This window comes from Acinonyx jubatus, chromosome D1 (assembly GCF_027475565.1).
Source record: "Acinonyx jubatus isolate Ajub_Pintada_27869175 chromosome D1, VMU_Ajub_asm_v1.0, whole genome shotgun sequence".
NCBI lineage: Eukaryota > Metazoa > Chordata > Mammalia > Carnivora > Felidae > Acinonyx > Acinonyx jubatus.
Window position 1 is genome coordinate 47,579,486 of NC_069390.1, and position 27,908 is coordinate 47,607,393.

The 27,908-nt window shown below is 36.8% G+C and overlaps 1 protein-coding gene across 2 annotated transcripts; it reads left to right on the top strand.

The window, feature by feature from the left end:
- Nucleotides 1-41: 41 nt before the first annotated feature.
- Nucleotides 42-27,269, top strand: RNF141 (ring finger protein 141). Of its 2 annotated transcripts, none has more exons than XM_015068707.3 (6): nt 42-174; nt 11,419-11,611; nt 14,470-14,578; nt 16,526-16,707; nt 18,380-18,487; nt 23,691-27,269. In XM_015068707.3, the coding sequence occupies exons 2-6, from the start codon at nt 11,469-11,471 to the stop codon at nt 23,839-23,841; spliced, it is 693 nt and encodes a 230-aa protein (XP_014924193.1). In that variant the 5' UTR covers nt 42-174; nt 11,419-11,468; the 3' UTR covers nt 23,842-27,269. The 2 variants fall into 2 exon arrangements, with proteins under 2 accessions (XP_014924193.1, XP_014924192.1); XM_015068706.3 differs by lacking the exon at nt 42-174 and adding an exon at nt 181-338.
- The last annotated feature ends 639 nt before the right edge of the window (nt 27,270-27,908 follow it).

Genomic DNA, 27,908 nt, shown 5'->3' on the forward strand with positions numbered 1-27,908 from the left:
GCCACCTCACCTCACCGAGCCTCTAGGAGCCCGCCAGGCGAGGCTTCTCCAGCCTCCTCTTGGGTTCGGCCCCCTCCTGGGGCGTCACCCTCTCAGATGGCCTCCGGGCCTCGAACGTCAAAGATCCTCAGGCTGAGCGGCACGCCGCAGCCGGAACAGGAGCGGAGGGCTGGGGTCAGTGACTGCGCACGGTTTCCAAAAACGCTCTGGGGGCGGGGCTTCTGCGTCACTGAGGTGCGACCCGGTCGCAGCCCGGCCCGCGTCGCTGCCGCTGTGGGTCTGAGCTGCGGGCTGAGGTGGAGCTGCTGCCGCCGGTAGCGCGTTGCCTTGAGCCAGGGGTGAGCTGCTTCGTGCTGTCCTTTCTCCGTTTCCCTTCCTTGTTGCCCCAAGACCCCGGGGCTGGGAGGAGAAACACCGGCCGGTCCTCCACTGTCAAGCCGGGCTTCAGTGGGGCGACAGGCCCGGCCCCGCCATCCTTCTAGGCCTCGGTTTAGGGCGCAGGGCTGGTTTGAGAGGCCCTTCTGCGGACTTTGCGTACCCAACCCGGCAGTTTCCAGTGGCCAGAGGTGCAGATGGTTGTCCAGTGGGAGGGGTGGTTCTGGACAACTAGGAGAGGGTTTGTCCTTCTCGAGCCGGAAACTGCTTTTGAATATTGCCGCCGGCGCAGTCAAGTGGGCCAGCGGAAATAGCTGTTGGTTAAACGTGCAGGTGCGCTTGAGGAGGGGCCGAGGCAGCTAGGATGGCCAGAGGGTGGTGGGTGCGTAAACACACCGGTGCTGCAGAAACCTTGTGTGCCCCTGCCGCATTGGGCACCTCAGGTTAGAAACCCTTGCCTGGGGCGATAGTTCAGAAAAGGCCAAGTCGATCTGCTTAGCCGGCCTTCTATTGCTAAATTAGCTTACACTGTCCATCTTCCCAAAAGGCTTGCCTTGTCGAACCAGCTACCTTGACCCCGTCTGAGACAAAAAGTTTCCTTTCTAATAACTGTAGTAACTACTCCTGGAAAGAAAGCCTTCTGTGTTAGCTTTTGCAGTGACTTCTTCTGTTATTTGTATCGTGTTACAAATGTGGATTTACTGCTATTATTCAAATTTATCCCTAGCCCCTTTATTAAATATCAGTGTACATTCATATTCCGACCCTGTCCTAGTTCATGCTGCCAAATGATTTATTTAGTTCTTTCCTCTGGCGTATTTATAAAGCTGCCTTAACACTTCCTATGGTTTGTAAGTCTTAGATCTTCTGCATAAAGTTATTTTCCACCTCTCTTCCGCCCATTTTTGCTATAAGATGAGCTCCATCCATTCAGAATTTCATGCGGGGTATGGGGTGCCATGGATCAACGATCCTAAATCAGTAACCTGTGTATTGAAGTCACTCCTAAGAAGTGATGCTTTCTGAATTCAGAACTCAAAAGAAGTATGGGTTTTTCTCCTTTCCTTTGATTCTGACTGCAGTTTCTTTCTTTTTCTTTTTTTTTTTATTTTTATTTTTTAACTTGTATTTATTTTTTGAGACACAAAGAGCATGAGTGGAGGAAGGGCAGAGAGAGAGGGAGACACAGAATCCGAAACAGGCTCCAGGCTCTGAGCGTCAGCACAGAGCCCGATGCGGGGCTAAAACTCAAGAACTGTGAGATCATGACCTGGGCTGAAGTCAGACTTTAACTGATTGAGCTACCCCTGCCTGACTGCAGTTTCTGAATAGTTTCCTCTAGAATATGATTGTATGTCTCCAAAATGTGCTGTCATTTGGTGTAAGTGAACTTTATATTTAATGTGTGTAGCCTGATCCTTCTTAGTTCATGTCTAAACGCTTCGCAGACTTCCCCTTCTCCCAAAAAAGGCAGGGAAGGTCCAGAGAGAATGCTTACAAGTCTAGTTAGTGTATTTTTCCAAATATGAAATGTGTTTAGTAAACACAACAGTGCTATCAAAAATCCAGTCTTAATCTCAAGTACTCTCTTTTTATAGTTTTTCTTTCTATATATATTTTTTTCTAATTAAGATCTTTGAGCCCAGAACAAGCATTCCAGCTTCTATAGTAACTAGTATAATTGTTTCCTTATGTATCCATCATAGCTACTGTTAATTTCTTATCTTGCAGAACAGCTGATATCTGCTTATAGATGTAGAGTTTGAGTAAGCAGTAACAAAGTAAATAGTATCTTTAGGGATCTAGTTTTTGGAACTTCGTTTTTATCACTGATCTTAAAGCTGACTTAATGAAAGTAGTTGATGATTATTATTTTTGTAAGTAAGGAAGTTGATACAAAAATTCATGGAGAATAGGCTTCAGAGATGTTTTCTAAATACTACAGTACTTGTCAACTAGTCATTTTACTGTACTTTCAGGCTTTTAAACTTTGCTTTAATCCTTTTATTAATGGATATATTTTAAATGTTCATGGAGGTTTTCCTTTGTTTTGGTTTTTGTTTTGCCAGGTGCCCATGATGTGATTTTTATATCTTTGTAATGAATATTTGAACTACAACAATTCGTTTGTTAGAAAAAGAAGTGATCAAGTGTATGTTACCACCCACTAGAGAATGTGGCATTTTTGGAATCCTTGATATTCTTATGAGTTTCAAAATAACATTTGTTCTTTATTTAGAAAATCCTTGAAATGTTTTTTTGAAAGCACATTACAGGCATACCTTGGAGATATTGCAGGTTCAGTAACAGACCACCACCACAGTAAAGCAAATATTACAGTAAAGTGAGTCAAGTGAATGTTTTGGTTTCCCAGTGCATATAAAAGTTATGTTTACACTATACTGTAGTCTATTAAGTGTGCGACAGTATTATGCCTAAAAAAACAATATACATACCTTAATTTTAAAAAATACTTTATTGTGGGAGTGAAGTTTGCCTCATCAATTTACTCTTTCATGAGTGATTTCTTTCTGGCATGTAGTGTTATTTGGTAGCATTTTACGCACAGTGGAACTTCTTTCAAAATTGGAGTCAATTTTCAAATTTACTTTCAAATTGACTTCTCAAATCCTTCACTGCTTTACCAACTAAATTTATATAATATTCTAAATCCTTTGTTTTCATTTAAGCAATCTTCACAACATCTTCACCAGAGATGGATTTTATCTCAAGAAACCAATGTCTTTGCTCATCCATAAGAACCAACTCCTCATCCTTTAAAGTTTTATCATGAGATTGCAGTGATTCAGTCATATCTTCAGGCTCCACTTCTAATTTTCATTCTCTTGCTCTTTCTACCACATCTGTAGTTCTTTCCTCCAGTGAAGTCTTGAACCCCTCAAAGTCATCCGTGAGAGTTGGAATCAACTTCTTAAAAATTTCTGTTCATATTGATATTTTCATCTCTTGTCATGAATCATGAATGTTCTTAATGGCATCTAGAATGGTGAATCATTTCCAGAAGATTTTCAGTTGGCTTTGCCCAAATCCATCAGAGGAATCACTATCTGTGATAGCTATAGCCTTACAAAATGGTAACTAATTAGACTTGAAATTATCCCTTGATCCATGGGCTGCAGAATGGATGTTGTGTTAGCAGACATGAAAACAACATTAATCTCATTGTACATCTCTAACAGTGCTTTTGGGTGACCAGGTGCATTGTCAGTGAGCAGTAATAATTTGAAAGTAATCTTTTTTTTCTGAGCAGTACGTCTCAACTGTGGGCTTAAAATATTCAGTAAGCCATGTTGTAAACAGATGTGCTATTATCCAGGCTTGAGCACACGCAGAGTAGATTTAGCATAATTCTTAAGGGCCTGGGTTAATCCGAACGGTAAATGAGCATTGGCTTCAGTGTAAAGTCACCAGCTGCATTAGCCCCTAAAAAGAGAGTCAGCCTGTCCTTTGAAGGTTTGAAGCCAGGTTTTGACTTCTCCTTTCTATCCATGAAAAAATCCTAATGACGTCTTCTCCCAATAGAAGACTGTTTCATCTACGTTGAAAATCTGTTGTTTAGGGGCACCTGGATGGCTCAGTCAGTTGAGCATCCAACTCTTGATTTCAGCTCAGGTCATGATCCCAGGGTCATGGGATTGAGCCCTGCATCGGGCTCCATGCTGAGTATGGAGCCTGCTTAGGATTCTCCCCACCCCCCTCCTCAATGTCCCTCTCTCCCTCTCTCCCTGACTCCCTCTCTCCCTCTGTCCCCCTCTCCCCCTCTCCCCCTCTCCCCCCTCCCTCCCCCCCAACTCCCTCCCCTCCTCTCCCCAGCTGATGTCCTCTCTTTCTAAAATAAAACAATTAAAGAAAAAAAAAGAAAAAATCTGTTGTTTAGTGTAGCCACCTTCATTACTAATCTTAGCTAGATCTTCTGGACAACTCACTGCAACTTCTATATAAGCATTTGCTGCTTTACCTTGCACTTTTATGTTACAGAGATGGCTTCTTACCTTAAACCTCATGAACCAACCTCTGCTAGCTTCAAACTTTCTTCTGCAGCTTCCTCACAACATTCAGCCTTCACAGAATTGAAGTGAGTTAGAGCCATGCTCTGGATTAGGTTTTGGCTTAAGAGAATGGTGTGCCTGGTTTGGTCCTCTATCCAGACCACTCAAACTTTCTCCATATCTGCAATATGGCTTTAAAAAAAATTTTTTTTTTAATGTTTATTTATTTTTGACACAGAGACAGAGCATGAGCAGGGGAGGAGCAGAGAGAGAGGGAGACACAGAATCTGAGGCAGGCTCCAGGCTCTGAGCTGTCAGCACAGAGCCTGATGCGGGGCTTGAACTCATAAGCTGTGAGATCATGACCTGAGCCGAAGTTGGACGCTTAACCAACTGAGCCACCCAGGTGCCCTTCTGCAATATGGCTTTTTAATTTTCTTATTGTTTGTGTTTTCACTGGAATAGCGCTTTTTAACTTCTTTCAAGAACTTTTCTTTTGCATTCACAATTTGGCTAACTGGTGCAAGCAGCCTAGCTTTTGGACCATTTCAGCTTTCAACATGCCTTCCTTACTAAGCTAATCAGTTCTTGCTTTTGACTTAAAGTGAGAGATGTGTGACTCTTCCTTTCACTTAAACACTTTGAGGCCATTGTAGGGTTAGTAATTGGCCTAATTTCAATATTGTTGTGTCTCGGAATAGGGAAGCTTGTGGAGAAGGAAAGAGACGGGAACTGCTTGTCAATGGAGCAGTCTGAATATACACAACATTTATCAGTTAAGTTTGCTATCTCATATGGGTGCAGTTCATAGCACCCCAAAACAATTACAATAGTAACATCAAAGATCACTGATCACAGATTACCATAACAAATATAATAAGAAGAAAGTTTGAAAAATTGCAAGAATTACTAAAATGTTACATGAAAAAATGAAGTCAGCAAATGCTATTGGAAACATGGCATCCATAGACTTGCTCCATGCAGGGTTACCACAAACCTTCAACTTGGGAAAGAAAAAAAAGAGGCAATATTTGTGAAGCACAATAAAGGTGTATGCAATAAAAATAAAACAAGGTGTGCCTTTATTATCCTGCTAGAAAGGCAGGTGGCATTAATTATAGATGGCATAATAGTATGAGAACTGCTAGTTCCTTAAGAACTTAAAAAAATATTTCTTTAATGTTTATTTTTGAGAGAAAGACAGAGAATGAGCGGGGGAAGGGCAGAGAGAGAGAGGGAAACACAGAATTTGAAGCAGGCTCCAGGCTGTGAGCGGTCAGAACAGAGCCCGAAGCAGGGCTTGAACTCATGAACCATGAGATCATGACCTGAGCCAAAATCAGACACTCAACCGACTGAGTCACCCAGGTGCCCCTCTTTAAGAACTTTTGATGGGAGATTTATCTTGTACTGAGTTCTATGCCAGTGGTTTGTACAAATTATGTTCCTATGCTATACTACTGTGCCCTTTCTAGAGGGAATTATTTGCTACTATCAAATAATGAATATTTTTCAATTCATGTACACATTAAATTAGTGATGAATTTTTACAATTTTATTTTTTTCATGTATTTTAAAATTTTCAACTTCTTTCCAAGTTATGACTAGATGAATGAACAAGTTAGTCAAAAGAATACTAAATGAACAATAATTTTTAAAAAATCTGTCAACAATATTTACTGTATCTGTTCATAAACAATTATTTTATGCTTATGTATCTACCAGAAGAGAGAACACAGCCGCTATCCTCAGGAAGCTCACAGAGGGGGATGGTCAAGTGACCTAACTGATGATGTGTGCTATTTTATAAAAGAATGTGCAGAGTCACCGAAGAGGGACACTGAAAAACCTATGGCGGGTGACTCGAGGATGGCCACAACAGACTGTTTTTGTGAATATCTGTCCTTGGTTTTGGTTTTATAATGCATATAGATCACAGAATCATATATTTATGTTAGTGATGGACATTAATATTTATCATTATTATCCTTATTTTATGGTATTCAAAATGAACTGTAAATTCTAGGCCCTATCCACTGAACCAGGGTGAGAACCACTGCCCAGACTCTCTTAGTGTCTAGTGTTGCCTTTTAATCAGAGGAGTTAGTGAGGCATCTGGATGGCTCAGTTGGTCAAGCATCCAACTTCAGCTCAGATCATGATCTCACAGCTCATGAGTTTGAGCCCCAAGTGGAGCTCAGTGCTGACAGCTCAGCCTGGAGCCTGCTTCAGATTCTGTGTCTCCCTCTCTCTCTGGCCCTCCCCCGCTGGTTAGTTTTCTCTCTCTCTCTCATTCTCTCTCTCTCTCAGAAATAAACATTAAAAAAATTAATCAGAGGAGTTAGTGATTAGGTTTTCCAGATACCAAGTGCAATTACAGGATAGCAAGTTAATATGCTGCATCAAATTAAAAACCTTATTCAGAGTTAGGGCATCAAATCAAAACTATTCAGAAACAAAAGGGACCATTTTCTAACTCAATAAATAAGTGACTAAAGCTTCTTTTTAAATATCTGGTTGGTGGGCACATTGGTTAAATTATCATTAAATGTTTTATACTAAATATTAAGATCGTGTATTTAAAAAGTTTAATTTTTTCTTTGTTAAGTAATATAGGTGTAATTTAAAGTTTTCAGTCCGGTGGTTAGAATTTTTTATTGCATTTTGATTGGATTGGTACAGGAAAGCTAGAGGGAATTTAAGCTTCACTTTAGGAATGAAATATTAGGTTAGGAGTCACCTACTCTATTTCTCACCCAAGCAAACATCTTTTCTAAAACACTCATTAGATGAACTTCTAATCTTTATTTAAACACTTCCACACTTCCAGTGAAAACAAGCTCGCATACATTACAAGACAGCCCTTAATACTTCTGGATAATTGTGGATGATAGAAATTTCTTATTTGACCTGAAGTTTGCCTAATTCACACTTATAGGCCAGTATTTTCACTGTAATTATATAAATCTTACTCTTGTACATGAAATCTCTTTAAATGTTTGAACAAACCTATTGGTTGTTACTGAATTATGCTTATCTAAAATAAATCACTTTGTTTCCTTTGCTAGATCCATAACATCTTGTATACTGTCTCAGGTATGTTCAAATGATTAATGCCCTTTAAAAATGTGTGCTTAGAGCTGATTACAGAACTACAATGTGGTGGACCCATTACAGAGAACAATAGGACTAGGGTCTTGCTTTGGACATCTGCTTCTAGCAAGAGTTTGGGATTATCTTAATATCTTTTTTTGTCCTTATTTACTGTTGGCTTATTTTGACTGAAACTCTCAGACTTTTTATATTTTTTTAACTGCTTTTAAGCACATCTTAGCTTTGTGTTTTTGTGCAATTGGCTTTTCAAAAAATATTAAGGATTTAACTTTGTCATATTTGAAATAATTTATTCCATTTCAGAAAATCATTATCTATTTCAGTCTTAATCCTAGTCTTCAGTGGACATTATTCATTCATACCAATTTTAGCCATCCACAGGTTGGACAGGCATGCAGGCTTGTCTTCAGGTCGTCTCTTGATACCAGTCTCCCTCTCCCTCTCCCTCTGCCTCTGCTTTAGTCACTCTAGCCTTTTTTTTATTGACTCAAACGTACAATGTTCCTTCCTCCATTACACACTTTCTGTAACTTCTGCCTGGAATGGCCTTTCCTTTCCATTCCTCTGTCCCTCTTCTTAAATCAAATGTTGTCTGTGCATGACTTCCCTGACACAATACTACATCAAGCCTCCCTTTTATAGGCTTTTGTAGCATCCTGTACTTGTTTGGCTTAGTTCTTCTCATTTTATAATTATGTATTTAATGGTGTGATTGTTGTCTCTTCCCCACTGTATCAAATGCTCCATCATGGCAAGAAACATGTTTCTTTCACTCACTGTTGTATCTCCATTGCCTTAAAAAGACCGTGGTAACACAGTGGCTTCCTAACACCTGTTTACTACCATTGGCTCCTAATGATATTTCACATGTTTAAATTAGAACAGGAAAAATAAGGACAATAGTGCACGTGTATATACGTAGTATACATCAGTGTGAAGTTACTGCCTTCTTGGGAAGGACTTTTATTTATTAGTTATTTAAAATTTTTTTAACATTTTTATTTATTATTGAGAGACAGAGGATGAGCATGGGAGGGGCAGAGAGAGGAGGAGACACGAATCCGAAGCAGGCTCCAGGCTCTGAGCTGTCAGCACAGAGCCCGACGTGGGGCTCAAATTCGTAAATGGCGAGATCATGACCTGAGCCAAAGTCGATGCTTAACCAACTGAGCCACCTAGGCGCCCCTGTTCTTCTAACTTTATATTACAAAACAAACAAACAAAACAACACTGTAAGCTATGTGACTTTGTTACTTTAACCTCTCTTTGCTTGTTTCCATAACTATTCTATTTCTTCATCTATAAAATGGTTATTATGGGAATTTGAATGACTGAAGTCCTTTTTTTTCTTTTTAAGTTTATTTTGAGAGAGAGAGAAGGGGAACCAGCGGGGGAGGGGCAGAGGGAGAGGGGGACAGAGGATCTGAAGCAGGCTCTTTGCTGTGAGCAAAGAGCCAGATGTGGGGCTCAAACTCACAAACTGTGAGATCATGACCCGAGTCGAAGTCGGGAGCCACCTAGGTCCCCCTGACTGAATTCCTGAATATATGTAGAGTGCTCAGAAGATTGTGTTACACAATGGAAGTGATCAAAAGTATTAGCTGCTTTTACTATTAGTAGTAGTAGTATTTGTGTTGAATGGGGATTTTCATATTAAGTGACAGACTAAGACAGCATAGACACTTTATTTTCTGTTTCAACCATATTCTCAGTACTTGATATTCTGATTAATCATTATTTACCAAAGAAAAAAACTTTGCAGAATAAACACATTCAACTCTTCTCTAGCCACAATTCATAGAATTACATCCTTCAAGACTTTAGAGTAATTATTAAATGTTTTGTGATTACAGGGGTGCCTCTGTGGCTCAGTCGGTTGGGTGTCCAACTTTGGCTCAGGTCATGATCTCATGGTTCGTGGGTTCGAGCCCCGCGTCAGGCTCTGTGCTGACAGCTCGGAGCCTGAGGCCTGCTTCGGATTCTGCGTCTCCCTCTCTCTCTGACACTCCCTTGCTTGCACTTGGTCTCTCTCTATCTCTCTCAACAATAAATAAACATTAAAAAAAAGTTATAAATGTTTTGTGATTACATTTTTAAGTCATTTCAATAACTTATTGATCTATACTGCTAGTAGATTATTAAAGGAGTGATCCAGCCTTTCAACTAAAATATCACCTTCATACTTAGAAAACAAGTTATATAAACTTTAAGTTTAAAACACCTGGTGGGCACCTGCATGGCTCAGTTGGTTGAGCGTCTGACTTGAGCTCAGGTTATGATCTCATTGTTCTTGAGTTCAAGCCCCATGTTGGGCTCTGTGCAGACAGCTCAGAGTCTGGAGCCTGCTTTGGATTCCGTGTCTTCCTCTCTCTGCCCATCCCCTGCTCGTGCTCTCTCTCTCTCAAAAATAAATGAAAAAAATTTTTTTTTAAACATTAAAACACCTGGAGAAATTAGATAGCAAAAGTGCTATCTTTTCTAAGCAGAAAATGTGAGGTGGTTAAATTATCTAATATTTTAATTTTCTTAGGCTTTCAAGCCAAAAAAAAGTGTTTAATTTGCATATATTTTATAATTAAAAATTAAGTTGCACGTTTACAAATAAAGTATTTCAACAAATGTTATTTGGCTGATATAATTGTATCATGATTATGTATCTTGGTATATCAGTGATTAAAAATATGAGTACTAGAAAGTGAAATAAGAGAAGGATAAATATATGATTTCACTCACATGTGGAATTTAAGAAACAAAACAGATGAACATAGGGGAAGGGAAGGAAAAATAAGATAAAAACAGAGAGGGACGCAAACTATAAGAAATTCTTAAATACAGAGAACTGAAGGTTGCTGGAGGGGAGATGGGTAGGGGGATGAGCTAAATATGTGATGGGCATTGAGGAGGGCACTTATTGGGATGAGCATTGGTTGTTATATGTAAGTGGTGAATCAATAAATTCTACTCCTGAAACTGTTATTACACTATATGTTAACTAACCTGGATTTAAATAAAATTTTAAAAAATAACTATGTCAGTATTTTACACTTGTGTGCTAAGCACTGGTGATGTATGGAAGTGTTGAATCACTATTTTGTACACCTGAAACTAATATTACACTGTATGTTAACTAGAATTTAAATAAAAACTTTAAAAAATATATGAGCACTAGAATCTGAAAAACATGAGTTCAAAGTTCACCTCGGTCACTTACCATTTAATTTTAGATAAGTTACTTAGCTCTACTTCCTTATCTGTAAAAATAAGAATATAATAATGCCTCGCCCTTAAGGTTGTTGTAAGAAATAAATGAGGTAATATATGGGAAGCTCTTAGGTAAGAGTCTGACATGTGGTAAGTAGTCAGTAAATGTCCTTTGAAAATTATACGTATAAACAGGCTTCCTATTATATACAAGCACTTAAATGCCTCTGTGTGTGTGTGTGTGTGTGTGTGTGTGTGTGTGTGTGTGTATAATTTTTTTTTTTTAATTTTATTGTTTATTTACTTATTTTGAGAGAGAGAGAGAGAGCACAGTCATGCACTCCCATCAGTCAGGGCTCAATCTCACAAATCATGAGATCATGACCTGAGCCAAAATCAAGAGTTGGAAACTTAACCAACTGAGCCACTCAGTTGTGATGGTTTTTGAGTTGACAAAATTATAGGAATTGGAAGTTCACCACCCTACCAATAACATAAGTGAATCTTGTTTTTTCATTTAGTTATATGATCTTAAAAATAGAAATATAAATCTTTACTTTAAAAATATAATTGTTTAAATAAATTCCACCTTAGACTTGTTTAAGTTTACTGAACCCTCACTTAAAGGTATTCCTAGTTTTTCTTATTTTCTTGAAGGGATGGGTATATTGCTGTTTTTATAGTATATATGAAAGTAACTTTTATATATATTTGACAGATAACTATGTGAAGCAACACTGTTTCTGGATTTCAAGACATCATTTCATCATGGGACAGCAAATTTCGGATCAGACACAGTTGGTTCTTAGCAAGTTACCAGAAAAAGTAGCAAAACATGTCATATTGGTTCGAGAAAGTGGCTCCTTAACTTATGAAGAATTTCTTGGGAGAGTAGCTGAACTTAATGATATGTAAGGCTTGCTCTTTTTCATTTTATTTTTCCTCCCTGACATATGCCCCATATGCCATGACTGTCTGAGAAGTAACCAGAAATATTGATTGGTAAGACTGAATGTTTTCAGCTGCAGCAGTTAGCAAATATTTATTGAGTGCCTACTACAAGATTTTCTATGTGGCTATTTTAAAATATATAACAGGAACAAAAGAGACCAAAGGAACTTAAAACTGGATTTTGAACATAGGCTTATAAATCAATTCTTGTTTGAAACACCTAAAGGTTTACATAAACAGAAGAGAGTAAGAATAAGCCAATTAGTCACTCTAGAGAAAGGTTCCGAGGATAGTCAAAGGGCAGTCAGGTTTCTATACATCAGCCATTTCATCTGGTTAATAAATAAATCTGTGTTCACTGAGCATTATTTTTGCCATAGAAATACATAATAGTAATAATTCATTTGTCACCACTGAAGGACAAGGTATTTCATTTATTAATATTTTCTAATTAGCTAACATTTTTAAATCTCTTTAACTCTTGAATAGATTTCTAAGATGGAATTTAAATTTCTCTGCCTTTTTAAAGAGCACATCTAATAGAACTTTGCCTTTTCTTTGTGAATTTATTCTTTACAAAATTTTTTTTTTAATGTTTCTTTATTTTTGAGAGAAAACGAAAGAGACAGTGCAAGCAGGGGAGGAGCATAGAGAGAGGGAGACACAGAATCCCAAGCAGACTCCAGGCTCTGAACTGCCAACACGGAGCCCAATGCAGGGCTAGAACTCATGAACTGTGAGATCATGACCTGAGCCGAAGTCAGATGCTTAACCAACAAGCCACCCAGGCGCCCAGAGTTTATTCTTTATTGTATCAGTTTTTATACTGATCTGTGTAGAAGCTATTAAAATACAGAGTCTACTGTTATCCAGTCATGAAGAATAAAGAATGTCTTAAACATTAAAGTTATCTTAGAAGTTAACATCTTTTAGAAACATTGGATTTCATTCATTTAATAAAAAAAAAGAAATTCTGTACAGATATATGGATGGATCCTGTATGAATATACATATAAATGCATAGAAAATGAACTGTAAGTATGTATACAATGTTTCTGGGGAATTGCTGGAAATGGGGGGCAGTGAAGGGAGATTGTACATTTTACTGGGTATATTTACATGTTGTCTGATCTTTTATAATAAAAATATAGTCATAAAATTTTAGCCTTTTTCTTTTTTCCTTTTTTAGATTATATAGATGGTAGTATTTGAGGCATTACTTCTGGGACTGTATTCTTAAGGAGCAAAAATAGATTAAATTTAATAGAATAATGAATGGAATGCCTTTTTTTTTTTAACTTTTTAAGAGCGAGAGCATGGGGGGGGGGAGGGAAGGGAGGGAGAGAGGGAGAATTCCAAGAGGGCTCCACGCCCAGTACGGAGCCCAACGTGAGGCTCAATCTCACAACCATGAGATCATGACCTGAGCTGAAACCAAGAGTCGGATGCTTAATTGACTGAGTGATCGAGGTGCCTGAGTGGAATGCTTTTTGGTGTTTATTGTTTTGACTCTTACGAAGAGTAATCATTGACATTTGCCATCCCTTTAGAGTCTCGGAATTTATGTACATAAACCATCTGTTCTATAAAATTTTACTTTTTGGTCTAAAGATACCAGATAAAATATGTCTTGTGAAAGCATCCACAGCTAAGCTTATTGTGTAATACAGAGGTGATGGTAAAGAATATCTTCCTTGTATTTACTTAGCACAGGATGTTCTGACTGGATTTGGTTCCTAAAACTAATTTATATGGGTCAGAGTTGGGCATTTCACAAGTGCAATGCTGTGTGAGAATTATAAAGTTAAACCTATACAAAAAGCGTGGCTTAATAGAAAACAGCTGAGAGCTGGCACAGATGAATTTCTTTCACTAGCAGACTTTGTTACCTAGAGCTAGTTGCTTTATTTTCGGTGGCTTCTATTTAACTCTACATCCTTTGGCTCTGAGTATGATATCCCCACTGGTGCTCAGAGAGAAATGTGACTAATGATAATACTTAGGTATCTTTGATCTGATATAATTTGGCATTAATGGGAAGATACTGAATTATCCTCTAAAGGTGTTATATTTTTATGTTAGAATCCTGTGGCCCTCAAAATTACTCTGCTAAAGGAAAAGAGCAAATCATTTGCTTGATCCAGTCCCAAATTTAAAAAAAAATTTTTTTCAAAGAGGTGTGTGTTGCTTAAATTAGGACTCAACCAAGAGCAAGATTTTTTTCTCACACTTTATGCATCTGAGGCAGTAGTCAAAATGCAGGTGGCTCATTCAGTTAAGCATCCAACTCTCGGTTTTGGCTCAGGTCATGATCTCACAGTTCATGAGACAGAGCCCTCATTCTGCTCCACTCTGACAGCATGGAGCCTGCTTGGGATTCTCTCTCGCTCTCTCTCTCTCTTTCTCTGCCCCTCTTTCTTTCTCTCTCTCTCCCAAAATACATAAATAAACATAAGGAAAAAAAAATGTGGCTAAATGAAACCAGCTAAACTTTTTCTTTAAGTACCTGATTTCTTAGATGTGTTTTTTTCTAGACATCTTTGTTAGACATTAAAAAACCATTGAGATATGACATAAAAAGATCTATTATTCTGTCAGTGATGCTGTTGACGTTAAAAACTTAGTTGTATGTTTATAATCAAAACATTCTCTGTCCCTGTGTTTTAAGAATCTAATTATTACAATCATTATTGTTACTTGTCTCTGTATTTTCTTCAGATTTTCTTCTATTTTAAAGTGTTTCTTGACTCTGATTTCATAGCTCCATTATTTTATAAGACTTTTCATAAAATTAACAAATGTGTTTGTCTCTTTTCAGAACTGCTAAAATGGTTTCTGGCCAGGGAAAACATCTTGTTTTTGAGGTACTCCCTCGGTCTGATTCCTCTGCCTTATGGAAAATGGTTGTACGGGTGATCTGTACCAAGGTGAGGACAACAGAGATTTCAAGCTCTGAACTTAAATTCTTTTGGTGGTTAGAGCCACGCTTAATCATGTAATACAGTATAGTAGAATTACATATTAATAACTTGCTAAAATTTTTTGGTTAAAATTACAAGGTTTTATTTTAAGGCAACTCATTTTCATCAAAGCAGTTTGCAATTTTTTTATTTATTTTTTTTAATTTTCTAGTTCTCTCTGCTGAGGCATAATAGAAACCTTGTCATTTTTTTAACTTTTTTTTAAGTTTAAAATTTATTAACATACAGTGCAGTATTGGTTTCAGGAATAGAATTTAATGATTCATGACTTACATACAACCCCCAATGCTCATCACAACAAGTGGCCTCCTTAAACTTTTTTTTTTTAAGATTTATTTATTTTTGAGAGGGAAGGAGAGAGAGAGAGAGAGAGAGAGAGAGAGGAGGGGCAGAGAGAGAGGGAGACACATAATCTGAATTAGACTCCAGGCTCTGAGCTGTCAGCAGTCTAACGTGGGGCTTGAACTCACAAACTACGAGATCATGACCTGAGCCGAAGCCGGATGCTCAACCAACTGAGCCACCCAGGCACTCCTCATATTTCTTAATCTTAAGCGACTGAAACACAATTGTGCTATAACCTTCGTATTTACAAAAAGACCTTGTCTTGACTGTTACTACCATGATTATCCTCAAATAATATTTAATTCATTATAAAAGCTAATCTAAATGATGTTTAAATGAAATATTTTATGGAAATAATATTAGAAAAATTAATGGGTTAATTAAAATTATGGACTACAATGGCTATTAAGAAACTTCATGAGGGGCACCTGGGGTGCTCAGTCAGTTAAGTATCTGACTATTGGTTTTGGCTCAGGTCATGATCTCACAGTTTGTGATTTCTGGCCCTGCCTCAGGCTCTGTGCTGTCAGTACAGAGCCTTCTTGGGATTCTCTTTCTCTCCCTCTCTCTCTGGCCCTCCGCTGCTTGTACTCTCGGTCTTTCTCTGTCTCTTTCAAAATAAATAAATAAACTTTAAAAAAGGAACTTCATGAATTGTATTGTTTTTATCCATCTGAGCCTGCTTGGGATTCTCTTTCTTTCCATCTGCCCCCCTCTCTCTCAAAATAAATAAATAAACTTTAAAATAATAATAATAAAAGAATGTAAGCGAGGGTGGGGAGAGGTACAATCTGTAGGCCACTGGTTCCACTTTATACTAAATGAGTTTTTTTGCCAAAACAAAATAGCCTTCTGGGAAGAATTCAGCCACTTTTTCTTAGGATTTACTTTAGTGTAATTTTCTTTCTTTAGTTTGGAAGTTTTAGTGTAAAATAGAACTTAATATATTCAAGAAAGCAGTTGGTTGTTTCAGTTATAGTAGAATGGCATGTGGTTGTTGGATTCAAATAAATCTTTTAGTTAAGAAATTCGTTAAGAAGTTAAAAAGAATTGTCAATACTGGTCTCTGAAATTCATTTTTTAGGTCTGGGAAAGTCATCTGACATCATCAACTCTAAACAGGGTGATGCCTACAGGGTTATTTTGAGTATCAAATGAGATACATGTGTGCAAGTACTTTGACTTCCATAAATGTAGGAGACATGACATTTATTATTCATTTGCTCAGACAGACTTTTTCTCTCTTGTTAGGTAGTTTGCAAACCTTGAAAAATTTTATTTCCTAGGATGTTTGACTAAATATCTGTTCCCCCCCTCTTGGGAAAAATGATTAGAGAAGGGGGATGGATTAAATAGGTGATGAGGATTAAGGAGGGCACTTGCTGTGATGAGTACCAGGTGATGTATGTAAGTGATGAATCACTAAATTCTATACCTGAAACTAATATTACACTGCATGTTAACTAACTGGAATTTAAATAAAAACTTGAAAAAAAAATTGGTCAAAGAAATTATGAACTTTTTTTTTCATTTTCTTTGTATTTATAGATTAACAAAAGCACTGGCATCGTGGAAGCATCACGGATCATGAATTTGTACCAGTTTATTCAGCTTTATAAAGACATCACAAGTCAAGCATCAGGAGTATTGGCAATGAGCTCCACCTCTGAAGACCCTGATGAAAACTCATCATCTGTAACATCGTGTCAGGCTAGTCTTTGGATGGGAAGGTATACAGTGCATAAGTACCATGTTTCTCTTCTTTTCCAATATGCAAGCTGCTGAAATCTCAGTAATATTTGCTGGTGCTCTTTGTGATATCTTAAATCACATTACTTCTTATCTCAGCTGATCAGTTTTTGGATATCTGTGCTTCAGGACATTAAGTGCCAAATTATAGAAAAATTAAAGTGACTCACACCAGGTAATGCTTCTATCAACCCAGTTTCCATGAATGCACTCTCCACTCTATATGTTTGCATTTAATGACAAAGGATATTAATATCTCTCTTATAACAGGAAGAAATGAAGTCAGCCAGAGTTTTCTTTGATGGCATTTGTTTACTCAGGCCTAATATATTATTGTTCTATTTAAACTTTCTTTTCCTTCTCTATAATGCTCTTTGCATGTGAAAGCTCCCACCTGTTGCCATTTGACAACCATGAACATAATTTAAATTTGTAAATGCCTCATTGGAAAAAGTCTTTGGTGGATCCAGACATGTTGACATCCTGTCTTATTGTCATACTGAATAGACAGCGAAAATCTGTATTGACAGTGTCTTTTACCTTAAAATTAAGAGTATGTTTAGCAAGAATTTCTCTTTTATTGCTTCTTTTACAGTTGCATTTTCTGGTCTGTTCTTAACCAACTGGTTTCCAAATACTATATTGTAGTAAAATTGTTATTTCCTTTTGTCATTTGTTGTTTATAGGATTGTTTGGTTTTCTAGGTTTGGGCTGTACAAACATTACTGAAATGCCAAGTGAATTTTAGAGCATGACTGGCAATGTTTAGGCTTTTCTGTATTTTGTTCTTGCTGTTGTTGTTTTAATGTTTATTCATTTTGGGAGAGAGAGACACAGAAAATGAGTGAGCAGGGAAGAGGCAAAGACAAGGGGAGAGAGAGAGAATCCCAAGCAGGTTCTGAGCTGGCAGGAGCCTGACACGGGGCTCAATCCCATGAACTGTGAGATCATGACCTGAGCTGAAATAGTCAGATACTTAACTGACTGAGCCACCCAGGCATCCCAACAAGGTCCATAATTTAAAGAGCTTTGTATCCTACATGGCAAATAAATCTTCTTTCGGTCGAATTCATTTATGTAAATGTGATATAATTGAAAGGACCTAATATGGGGGCGCCTGTATGGCTCAGTCCAACCTTGACTCAGGTCACGAGTCATAACTTATGAATCTTCCAGTTCATAAGTTTGAGCCCTAACCCCACATTGGGCTCTGAGCTGACAGCATGGAACCTGGAGACTGCTTCAGATTCTGTGTCTCCCTCTCTCTATGCCCCTCCCCCCCTCATGTGCACGAGCGCACGCACGCGCGCTCTGTCTCAAAAATAAACATTAAAAAAAATTTAAAAACAAAAGGGCCTATTATTTTCAGAAAGACCTGAGTATTTCCAGTTTTAGTTTATGTATTCTTTTTGATCATCACAGTGTTCATCTATTATCCAGTCTTTATGAAATTTGTCCCTCTTAGTACTTCTTCCCTAATGTTTGCTGTCCCTAAAAGTGATGTTAATTTAGTCTTATTTTGCCTGAGTCATGTTTTGCTTCATGCTGAGGGCACACAGATGCTGATAATGCGTTCTAAGGCACTGGAGACAAAGTTTAAAGCACAATGACAGCAGAGAATATTGTTGCTCTAGCTCCGTTTTCACACTGCAGGGTGAAGCAGCTGACTGACGAGGAGGAGTGTTGTATCTGTATGGATGGTCGAGCTGACCTCATCCTGCCTTGTGCTCACAGCTTTTGTCAGAAGTGCATTGATAAATGGTAAGTTATCTGCTGCCTTCAAGGGATGGGCACAGATCAAATGGAAAAGTACATGAATAAACTTCAAAGGATACAAAAATAGTGTAGTTAAGTGTAAAAGATTTTGTTCTTTAGTACTTTGGATTGTATAACATGCTTCCTCTTCTGGTTAAAAACATTTTTATACTTTATGAAATGTGGCAGTATATCTTAATTTTGGCATTTTACTTTTGCTGTAAGATTTGTGCCTGACTTGAGTCTAGAATCGCAAGCTTCCCTTTTTCTTCATTTTTGTCTTCATTTCTGTATTTTGCCTCTATATATTATTAAAAGGCATAATATGAATCCTTGAATATTAGATTATTGGACCTGGAGGGAACTTTAGAGATCAGCTAGTCAAGCGCATTATTTTACAAAATAAAAATCAAGCATTTAGGTGACTTTATAACTGACGTACAATAAACTACATATATTTAAAGTTCAGTTTGGTGTTTTGACATATATACACCCCTAAAAAATGTCATCACAATGAAAAAATTTATCCTCCCCAAATCACCGCAAAAGTTATTTTGTGCCCCACTGGAAAGTCTCCTTCCCAACACTTCCAGTCCCCAGACAACCACTAATCTGCTTTTAGTCATTATAAAATAATTTGGATTTTCTAGAATCTTTTTAAATGAAATTATATAACATGCACTCTTTTTTTTTCATTCAATAGAATTATTTTCAGATTTATTCATGTTATAGCATGCTATCAGCTATCAGTAGTCCCCCCCCCCACTTTTTTTCTGAGTAGTGTTCATTGTATGGTATACCACAATTTACTTATCTATTCACCCATTATGGACATTGGATTGTTTCCAGTTTTTAGGTATTGCAAATGAAGCTGCTATATATATATTTGTAGACAAGTCTTTTTATGGACATGTATTTTGGGTGTCTCTTGGTTAAATACCTAGAAGTAGAATAGCTAGATCATATGGTGGGTATATGTTTAACCTTTTAAAGAAACTGCCTCCTGTTTTCCAAAAGTGGTTGTACCATTTTGAACTGCCATCAGCAGTATATGACAATTCTAGTTGCTCCACAACCTTGCCAGTACTTAGTATGGTCAGTTTTGTTTTTGTTTTTGTTTTTTGTTTTTTTTGTTTTTTTAATTCCAGTGTCAACATCAGTGTTATATTAGTTTCAGCTGTATAATATAGTGATTCAGCAGTTCCATATATTACATAGTGCTCATCAAGAGAAGTGTATTTTTAATCCCCTTCACCTGTTTTACCCATCCCCTACTCTCCTCCCCTCTGGTAAGTACGGTCAGTCCTTTCATTTTAGCCATTCTAACAGATGTGTAGTGGTATCTCATTGCAGTTTTAGTTTGCATTTCCCTACTGATTGATGATGTTGAGCATCTTTCTATATGTTGATTTACCACCTGTCTGTCTTCTTTGGTGAAGTGCCCACACACATCTTTTGCCTACTTCTTTATTGGGTTGTTTTGGTATTAAGTTTTAGAGTTCTTTCTATATTATGAATACATATCAGATATTTGACTTGAAAATATTTTCTCCCACTTTGTGATTTGCCTTTTCATTCTCTTAAGAATGTCTTTGATAGAGTAGAAGTTTTTAATTTTGATGAGGTCCAATTATCAGTTTGTGATTTAAGCATAGTGATTTTAGTGTCATATCTAAGAAATCTGTCTAACCTAAGGTGACAAGGATTTTCCTCTGTTCTTTTGGAAGCTCTATAATTTTAGGTTTTACATTTATATCTATGATCCGTTTTGAGTTAATTTTTTGTATATGATGTGAGGTATTGATCAAAATTCTTTTTTTGCCTATGGCTATCTAGTAGCTTCAGCACATTTTACTGAAAAGACTATCTTTCCTTCACTAATTGCCGCTTCACCTTTATTGTAAATCATTTGTTTAAATACACATGGGTCTATTTCTGGATTCTCTTCTGTTCTATTGATCTGTTTATTTCATAACAATACCACACTACCTTGATTAATGTAGCTTTGAGTCTTAAAATCAGGGAATGTTAGTCCTCCAACTTTGTTCTTCTTTGTCAAAGTTGTTTTGCCTATTCTAGTTCTTTTGCATTTCAAAATGAGTTTTAGAGTCAGCTGTCAATTTCTTCAAAAAAGCTATAAGGATTTTGGTTAAAATTGCATTAAATAAATAGACTGATTTGGCAAGTGTTGACTTCTTAACAACATTAAGTCTTCTAGTCCACAATCACAGTGTATTTCTCCATTTATTCAGCTCCTTCACTTGTCTCATCAATTTTTGTAGTTTTCAGTATTACAAATCTTTGATAGATTTATCTCTAATTATTTTGTATTTTAGGCTATTTTAAGAGTATTTTTTATTTCAATTTCTGATCATTTGTTGCTAGTATATAAAACTACAATAGATTTTTGTGTATTAATCCTTTATTCTACAACCTTACTAAACCCATTTATTAGTTCTGATAGCTTTTTTGTAGATTCCATAGAACGTTCTTGAGTGTCTGAACATCGTTTTTCAAAGATATTTTTTCTGGGTATAGAATTCTAGACTAATACTATTTTTTCTTTCAGGACTTTAATGATGTTGCTCTCACTCCACCCTCATTTTTCTTGCATTGTTTCCTATGAGAAATATGCTATCACTCTTATCTTTTTTTCCTCTGTAGATAATATGCCTTTTTTTCCTCTGGCTGCTTTTAAGGGTTTGTTTTTTTGTTTTGTTTTTTTTTTTATCATTGATTCTGAGAAGTTTGATTATGATATGCCTTCTAGTAGTTTTCTTCACGTTCCTTGTGCTTAGTGTTCACTGAATTCCTTGGATTTGTAGGCTTATTGCATCATCAATTTTGGAAAATTTTCAGTCATTATTTTCTTAAATATATTTTTGTTCTCACTCTTCTCCTAGGACTCAAGTTACACATATATTAGACCACTTAAAGTTGTCCCACAGCTCACTGTTGCTCTTTTCCTTTTAAAAATCATTTTCTCTATGTTTTCATTTTGGAGATTTAACATTGCTAGATCTTTTCAAATTTGTCAACCTTTTTTTTTGGCAATGTCTAGTTTGTCAGTAATCCCATCCAGTGTATTTTTTATTGCAGACATTATAGTTTTCATGTCAAGAAGTTTGAGTTTTTAAAATATCTTCCATATCTTGGGGCGCCTGGGTGGCACAGTCAGTTGAGCGTCCAACTTCGGCTCAGGTCATGATCTCACTCTCCGTGATGTCGGGCCCCACATCGGGTTCTGTGCTGAACCCAGCTCAGAATTCTGGGTCTCCCTCTCTCTTTCCGCACCAACCCCCCCACCTTGCTCATGCTCTGTCTCTCTCTCTCTGTCAAAAATAAATAAACATTAAAAAATGTTTTTAATATCTTCTATATCTCCACTTCAAATGTTTGGTCTTTCCTCTAGTGTTTTTAATACATAGAATATGATCGTTATAACCATTAATTTTCTTTCCCTGCTAATTCTAACATCTGTGTCTGCTCTGGATTGGTTTTGATTGATTTTTCCTCTTCATTTGGGGTTGTATTTTTCTGCTTCTTTTTATGCCTGGTAGTTCTTGACTGGGTGCCAGACACTGTGATTTTTACCTTTTTGGGTACGGGATATTTTTGTATTCCTATAAATATCCTTGAGCTTTGTTCTGGAATATAGTTACTTAGAACAGTTTGATCCTTTTGGGTCTTGCTTTTATGATTTGTTAGGCAGGACCAGAGCAGTGTTTAGTTGAGAGCTAATTATGTCCCACTAATGAGGCCTTCAGAGGACCCTTCAGAGTACTCTGCTCAATGCTCCATGAGTTACAAGGTTTTCCAGTCTGTCTGGTGAAAGCAGGCAATATCCCAGGCCCTGTGTGAGTTTTGGATAGTGTTCCTTCACATTCTTTTGGGTGATTCCTGAGCCTCACATGCACACACTGATCATAACTCTGCTGAATATATTCTAAGGAGACCTTCAGTAGATTCCAGAATTCTCCCTTTGTGTAACTTTCTGCAGTTAAGTACTTCAGTACTCTGCCCTGTGAACTCTAGCTGCCTTGGCCTCCCAAGAGTCTCAGCTGTGTCTCTTCAACTCAGAGAGTCTGCCAGGCTCCATCTGGGTTTCTCCTGCTTGCTCTACAGCCTGAAGGCTCTCAAGACAATAAGCTGGGGCAATTATAGGGCTCACCTTCTTTGCTTCTCATCCCCAGGGATTATTGTCCTGTGTTATCTGATGATGTCCAGTGTTGAAAGCCTTGTTTCATGTATTTTTCCAGTGTTTTCATTGTTTTAAGTGGGAAGATAAATCTGGTCCCTATTGGCCAGAAACAGAAGTTGACTCTTAAAATTGAGACTTTTTGTGCACAGAAGAGAACACATTATTATCTTATAAAATATCTCTGAGGAACCAGAAATGAATCTGAATAATATATGCCAGCTCTAGCTTTCACATTTAGTTTTTGGAACAGATTTCTAAATTTTTGCACAAAAGCCAAAGAGCAATTGATATAATTTAATTACTTTGGTCTCAGATTTCACTGAGAAATGAAGAGAAAAACATTTTCCCTGCATGACATGTTTCTGGCTCAAATGTGGTATTTTTGAAATTTCCAAAATAATATTTGTCAAGGCAGAAAAATCCCTGTGGAAAACATAATCTCATTTAAGTGATCATATATGTTTTTTCCCTGTCAGAAAAATTATTCTACATGTAAGTTTCATCTTCTGTTTTAAACCTTGAATGCTTCCATTCCCCTAACTGTATCTTTTACACTTTGTAGCTGTAAAAGATAGGGGAAAACTTAAATGTCCTTCTGTGGGAGATGAGTTAAGTGAATTATGGCCTGTCCACACAGTGTATGTTTAAAAAGAACAGACAGCTCTAACATGTACTAACACATAATGGCCTATAAGATATATTGACAAGTAAAAAAAAAAAAAAAAAAAAAAGATATATTGACAAGTAAAAAAAGCAGTAATGTATATATACACACGAGCTTAATCATGTGTAGTCTATCTCTAGAAGAATATATAAGAAACTGGTAACAGTAGTTGCCCCTGAGGATAAGAATTAAAGATTGGAGTAGGAAGGAGAGATTTATTTTTTACGGTATACTTTTATGCTGTTTACTTTTTTTAAACCATGTACATGGATTACTTTTCAAACACACCTATTTTTTTTTAAAGAATTAAAAACAAACTGTTCTTTATTTGACTTCTCTGATAGGAGTGATCGACACAGGAATTGCCCTATTTGTCGCCTACAGATGACTGGAGCAAATGAATCTTGGGTGGTGTCAGATGCACCCACTGAAGATGATATGGCTAACTATATTCTTAACATGGCTGATGAGGCAGGCCAGCCCCTTATACCATGACCTTGGGGTGAAGGTCTTCTGTTGCTATTACAAGCTGCAAACACTTTGGTCATGGGGGAAGAATGCAGGGATATTGTGGCACAGACGCAGAGATATCAATTTTCCCTACCCTCTTATTTTCGCTGTTCTGACAGTTTGTCCCATTTCTTTTGATAAACTTGCTATGTCTTCCATTTATAGTAAACTAAAATTTGCTACTGTTTTAGACCATATTTTTCTATTATTTATCTGTTCTAATATATATTAGAACTAATTGCTCTTGAATCCTTTGCTGAGGTAACAGCAACATTTCCAGAGACTTCTGAAACACTATTTTTCAGGGCAGGAGTATTCTGGGATCTATTTAGTTAGGTTTAAAATAAACTTTGAATGTTAAAAAGTGTAGCCATCTGAGAGAAAATTTGAAGTGACTGAAAATGTAGAGTATATCAAAGTGCAGGTTACTACTTTAGTCTTTCTGCTGGAATCTAAGGAGTGTGTATGCCCCCTTGTGGTTAATTATTGCTCCTTTAATTTTACTTGAAACGATCCACAATTATTTCATAACTGTAGCAATGTGTTTTGGAACTACATGTTTTTTACTTAAAAGTCTTTTTTTTTTTTTTCCATGCTGTATAATTTGGGTGAGGACTATAAAGCTGGGCGTGACTTCGCTTTGTAAATGGATTTCTGCTGGGGAATCTTCTTGGCTGATCGGGAAATGCTTTCCCATAGTTGGAAAACTGTTCTAAATAGCTTTTGATAATGCTCTTGCATCTTGGAGTTTCAGAAGGAAATTTTTCTTCTTCACAGATCCTGAATTTTGTATTTCCAAATTATGGTAAATCATTCAATATTGGTTCATGGTGCCTTTATTTTCTTAACTTGAAGGCATCTTTCTGAAGTCTCAAAGTCTTTAAATTTCTTATGTCATTAAGTGAGAAGAACATAGGGTACAGCCTTTTAAACGTGTACCATGAACACCTCTGAAAATCAGGAGATAATTTGGCTTTCTACTGTTTCACTGTACTTCCTTTGAAATACTCAGAGAGTATAGTCATAATGGAATTATGATTTTTAGTGACACTTCATTTTTCAAAAATTTTGCTTATAAAGTAAAATTTTTGTTTTATGTTAAGCATTAACATATTAGCATATAATAAAACTAGAACCTGATGTCTCCTTTAAAAGATATGTTAACATTCCATGTAACTTTTTTGACTTATTATGTATAATTGCAAATATTACTATTTTCCAAAATACCAAAGTACACAATTTAAGTTGCTGCGTAATGATGGCAGAATTTTTGGATGTTGGGATTTTTTAAACTATTTTTTAAAGTTTATTTATTTACTTTGAGAGAGAGAGCAAGCAGGGGAGGGGCAAAGAGAGAGAGAGAGAGACAGACAGACAGACAGACAGAATCCCAAACAGGCTCTGTGCTGTCAGTACAGAGCCTGACACAGGCCCAAACCCACAAACCGCAAGATCATGACCTGAGCCAAGATCAAGAGTCAGACACTTAACCAACTGAACCACCTGGGTGCCCCTGGATATCAGGATTTTAATAGGCATGCAAATTAAATAATTCATTTCCCTCCCAAAAATGTCTGACCAAAGATAGCTTGATTTTACCCCCAAAATATTGATAACTAATTGGTTGACATTCATGATGGAGACAGTCCAGGACCAAATAGCTAAACACCACTGTGGAGCACGAGGGGCTCTATCATATCCACCTGGCAATGTGCTTGATGGTTTGTGTGACCTTGAGAAAGTCCCTGCTGCTGGTTTGTAGGTTCCTGCGTTAGAAACTGAGATGTTATCTGTGCTTTTTACACTTTATTTTAGCAGTAGAACTTTCCCCCCCCCCAGGTAAAATCTTACTCAGAACCCCTACACATACATGCTATATACCCACACACACTACCCCTCTATATAAAGGTCATATTTTATTAATATAAATTTCCTTATATAACTATATACCACAATAAATATTATAAAGTCAACCAATAAAAACATGTATTAATGCATTGGTGGTATCCAGGATAGTCGAATTTATTTAGTAATGTAGTTGTATGATGGGAGTTATTTTTTAAATGAATTTTTTTTTAATGTTTGTTTATTTTTGAGGGAGAGAGAGACACAATGCGAGCAGGGGAGGGGCAGAGAGAGAGGGAGACACAGAATCTGAAGCAGGTTCCAGGCTTTGAGCTGTCAGCACAGAACCCGACGTGGGGCTCAAACTCACAAACCATGAGATCATGACCTGAGCCGAAATCAGACACTTAACCGACTGAGCCACCCAGGGTCCCCCCCCCCCACCCCCACCAAAAATTTTTTAATTCAAGTCAGATTTGTAGAACGCTGAATCTCCTCCCCAAAGTCTTAGTATCCCATGGGACAGATTTTGAAAACCTTGGGATGGATGATCTCTGAGATCTTTTCCAGCTCTAAGATTTTAAATTGTCCTTTTGGATTAGACTTGCTGAGTCTAACTCAGATTGCCTAATTGAAGAATGTTTCTGAAAATGAACAAAGTTGCTTTACATGTTTTTGGATCTTTCCAGGTATAGCCAATGATCTTATCCCCCAGAATCCTTCACCTTTCAAGGAATTATTTAACAGTAAGCTCAACGACCTGATATTGCCCAAACCTTTTTACTTTCCAATATGAGCTCCAAGACACTAACTGATCTACTGTGAAGTAGAAAGTTCTTAGTTTTTGTTAGTCTTATTAAATCAGTGAGCACAGGTTTTTGCCTACTGCATTAACTGGGTGATAATTCTTTAGATGTGAATGTTAGGTAGGTTCTACTATTATAACTAATCATAAAAGTTGTAAATTTGTTTCATGGATAAAATGTACACTTTTTGTATTCTGTACAGCTTTGTCTTTTTTAAATATGAAGTACTTAAATGCACTTACTATGATAGGAAATATAATGTGTGCCTTCTAGGATTTGTGAAATGTTTTCATGAACTCTAAGGAATTTGTTTTAGAAGTTAAAATGTTTTCCCTATCCTAACTCAGTAACAAAGAGTTTACTCATATTGTGATGCTGTAGAACTTTAGTTTGAGAAAATGTATTTGACTACGTACTGAATTTAGAAGTTGAGAATAATAGTGTCTGCTTTATTCTTAGGACAAACTGATATATTGTGCAATAAATAATCTTTAGCAAGTAAATTTTAGCTAACTGAAGAGACTCTTTTCTTACGTAGTTTCACATTCTTCTATACTAAATGTTTATATTCCTTAGAGGACTATTTTGTATTGTGCTCTGGGGAGTTGTGGTGTTTGCGTCCTATGTTTTAAAAGTCATTTCAAATTGAACTCAACTTCCTTATACCTAATCTATATCTGGGTAATAAGGCTGCTTGAAATTATCTTTTATTTCTGTGATTAACAGTGGAAAGTTGGATTCATTAAAAGGCAGTCCAAAGAATTTGTATTTTTAACTGTTTTTTTTTTCTTTCTTAAGTGAAGCTTACTTTGTCTATCGAGGAATAAGAAAACTGCTTGGAGATTAGGGAAGTCAGCTGATCACTCCCATTTATGATGGGCAGCACAATGACAATATAATATACATAGCTGACAACAGATTTTCATTTGTTCTCATGTCTTATTTACCCTGTTGGACAGAAAAAAGAAAATACTACAGTGTTTTTTTTGTGGTTCTTGTAAAATCATTTCCAAAGTTAAAGAGTATAATTAGAAAAGCATGTTAGAATCTTAGTGCTGAGAAGAGGAAAGCCATTTATAAGAAGGAATGGCAGTTTATATTTCAATTTACTGATGTACAGCATCCTGGAAAAGTACACATTTTGGTACCAAAAGACATAAGCCTCCTCAGAGATACATTTTGATAATCTTGCAACTGTTTATAGTCTTACTCTCTGGCATCCTCGATCTTTCTGATAAAATACTTATTTAAAGGTTGAGGATTTTTAAATTTCCAAGCAACTATGTTTTTCTGATTAGTATTCCTTTCATTGTAGTTAGTTACCCTTGTTCTTTATAACAGTCATAGTTCAGGTATTGTGTGCTTAGGTGTATTACCAATATATCTCCTTCAATCATGTGT